The following is a 2620-nucleotide window of genomic DNA, read 5'->3' on the forward strand; positions in this document are numbered from 1 at the left end:
ATTTGTAGAAAATCTAAGACACCCTCCCAAATCTTCTTTATTTCCTCACAAGCAAACATCAAATGCTGAATGGTTTCTTTATCCCTGCAAAAATAACAACAATCCTCATTCAAAATACTAATTTTATATAATCTATCTTTTGTTGCTAACCTATTATGAAAGCAGGCCACAATGTGCTCATAGCCCTAGGTCTCGTAATATTTCCATAGAATATCTTCCTCCAAGCAACATTTTAATATTGAGTCTTGATAGCATAATAAATTTTCCTGGTGCATGCCTTTTCCTGAAGCAACATATCTTTCCACTCATCAAGATGGCACACCGCATGTCTTTGGTTAAGGATAACTTTTAAAATCCAAGAACATTTGGTTTTGATAAGGACAGTCATGATATCCTGATGTTTGGTGTAGTAACTATGGATCCATTTGATCCACAGGCTATCAGCCTTACCACACAAATTCCATAACAACTTGGTGAGACACGCCTTATTCCAACCAGTAATAGAAATAATGTTCAGGCCACCTTGCTTTTTTGGTAGAAAAACTTTACTCAAAGCAATGAGGGATTTCCTAGTGACTTTATCACTGTTAGACCAGAGGAAAGATCCGCAGGCAGCTTCAACTTTTTTCATAACAGTTTGGGGAAGAGGAAAATATTGTAACCAATAGTTAGTCGTGGAAAATAAGACACTATTAATAAGTTGGAGCCTCCCAGCAAAACTAAGGATTTTAGCACTACAATGCTTAATCCTATTGACAATTTTATCAACTAGAATCAGACACTTCTCAACAGGAAGCTTCTTGCTATTGAGGGAGATACTAAGATACCTGAAAGGAAGAGGCCCTTCAGTGAACTCAGTCACCTGCTTGATATTCTGCTTGATAGTGCTCTCCACATTCCCAAAGTAAACCTTGTACTTGCTTGGATTGACATTCATCCCTGTTGAATTAGAGAAGCCTTTAAAGGCTTGCATCATTAGCTCAACGGACATAGTGTTCCCTCTAGCAAAAAGAAGTAAATCATAAGCAAAACTCATATTGATGAGGCTCAACTTTTCACATTTATAGTGGAAGTTGAAGTTAGGGTTTTGCTTCAGCCTTTGCATACTCCTGTGGAGATATTCCATCATAATGACAAATAACAAGGGGATAGAGGGTCCCGTTGTCTAAGGCCCTTTCTAGCTTTAAGAATACCAGTGATGTCTCCATTGATTTTGAATCTCTATGATACAGTGGTCAATGTAGCCATAATTCACCTAATGAATTTTTTCAGGGAAGCTCAACTCCTTCAAGATAACTTCCACATCACACCAAGAGTTACAATTTTAAAATTATTAAAAGTTAAAGTTATTTTTAAAAAAAGAATTAAGAGTTAATTTATTTATAATCAAATTAAATTGGGTAAAATCGTTTAAGTTTAATCGATTTTAGAGACTTAACTCGGGTAAAATCGAGCTAATCTCTAATTCTATCTGTATTTAATTTTACAAAAGATGTAGTCCAAAATTCATATTAAATATATATATATATATATATATATATATATATATATATATATATATATATATATATATATATAATCGAATGATTTTACAAATCATAATTCAATTTATCAATCTTAAGGGTCTGTTTGGAAGTTTGGAGGGGAAGGACTTTCAAAAAGGGAAGGATTTGATGGAAAGAATAGAAGGATTTTGGTTAGGAGGATTTTCGAGGGTCTGTTTTTATTCATAACATTAAAAGCCTCTTTTGTGGGAATTCAAAATTTATATTGAATGATGGTTTTTTTAGGGATTGCATAAATTTTCCAATATATATTATGTTATTATAGTATTCTAAAATTAAAAATATATAATAATAAAAAATTATTTTATCATTCTATACAAAATCATTCTTTAAAAAAAAAAATATATATATATATATATATATATATATATATATATATATATATAGATATATATATATATATATATATATATATATATATATATATATATATATATATATATATATATATATATATATATATATATATATATAATATATATATATATATATATATATATATATATATATATATATATATATATATATATATATATATATAAAATCATTTTTAAAAGCCTTCTCTTTCCCTCCCCTCAAAATTCTCAAACAAACCTAAAAATTTAGAAACCGGCACATATGGTCTATCCAATTGAAAATATTATATTGTTTATGTTATGCAATAATATTTATGAGTTTGTTAATTTTTTTAAAATTTGTAGAATTCATAATTATAATTATAATTATAATTATTGGACCAATAAATATTTAATTTTATAAAGGGTAATGCATAACACATGTTAAAAAACATAAATTAAAAATCTGTGTTGAACGTAGAATGTTTGTTTAAAAATTATGCATTGATTGGATTAAAAGTTAATAATTATTTTCTTTTTTTAACATAAATTATTTTATTTATGATCTCCTAACATGTATCACTAGGTTATAAGTTAGTATTACCATAAATACTGGAAAAATAATCCGCCAAATACTTGATTAACCAATGCCTATACAATTCCTTGTTTTAAGATAGGGAAAGCCATAAGTTATGCATTTATTGAACCATTTACATCCAT

The 2620-nt window shown here is 28.2% G+C and overlaps 1 protein-coding gene across 1 annotated transcript; it reads right to left on the reverse strand.

Annotated features, from left to right (window-relative positions):
* Nucleotides 1-232: 232 nt before the first annotated feature.
* Nucleotides 233-1036, reverse strand: LOC127130420 (uncharacterized). Its single transcript, XM_051059432.1, has one exon. It carries the CDS (start codon nucleotides 1034-1036, stop codon nucleotides 233-235), a length of 804 nt encoding a protein of 267 aa, XP_050915389.1.
* Nucleotides 1037-2620: the final 1584 nt, after the last annotated feature.

This window comes from Lathyrus oleraceus, chromosome 3, assembly GCF_024323335.1.
Source record: "Lathyrus oleraceus cultivar Zhongwan6 chromosome 3, CAAS_Psat_ZW6_1.0, whole genome shotgun sequence".
Classification (NCBI taxonomy): Eukaryota; Viridiplantae; Streptophyta; class Magnoliopsida; order Fabales; family Fabaceae; genus Lathyrus; species Lathyrus oleraceus.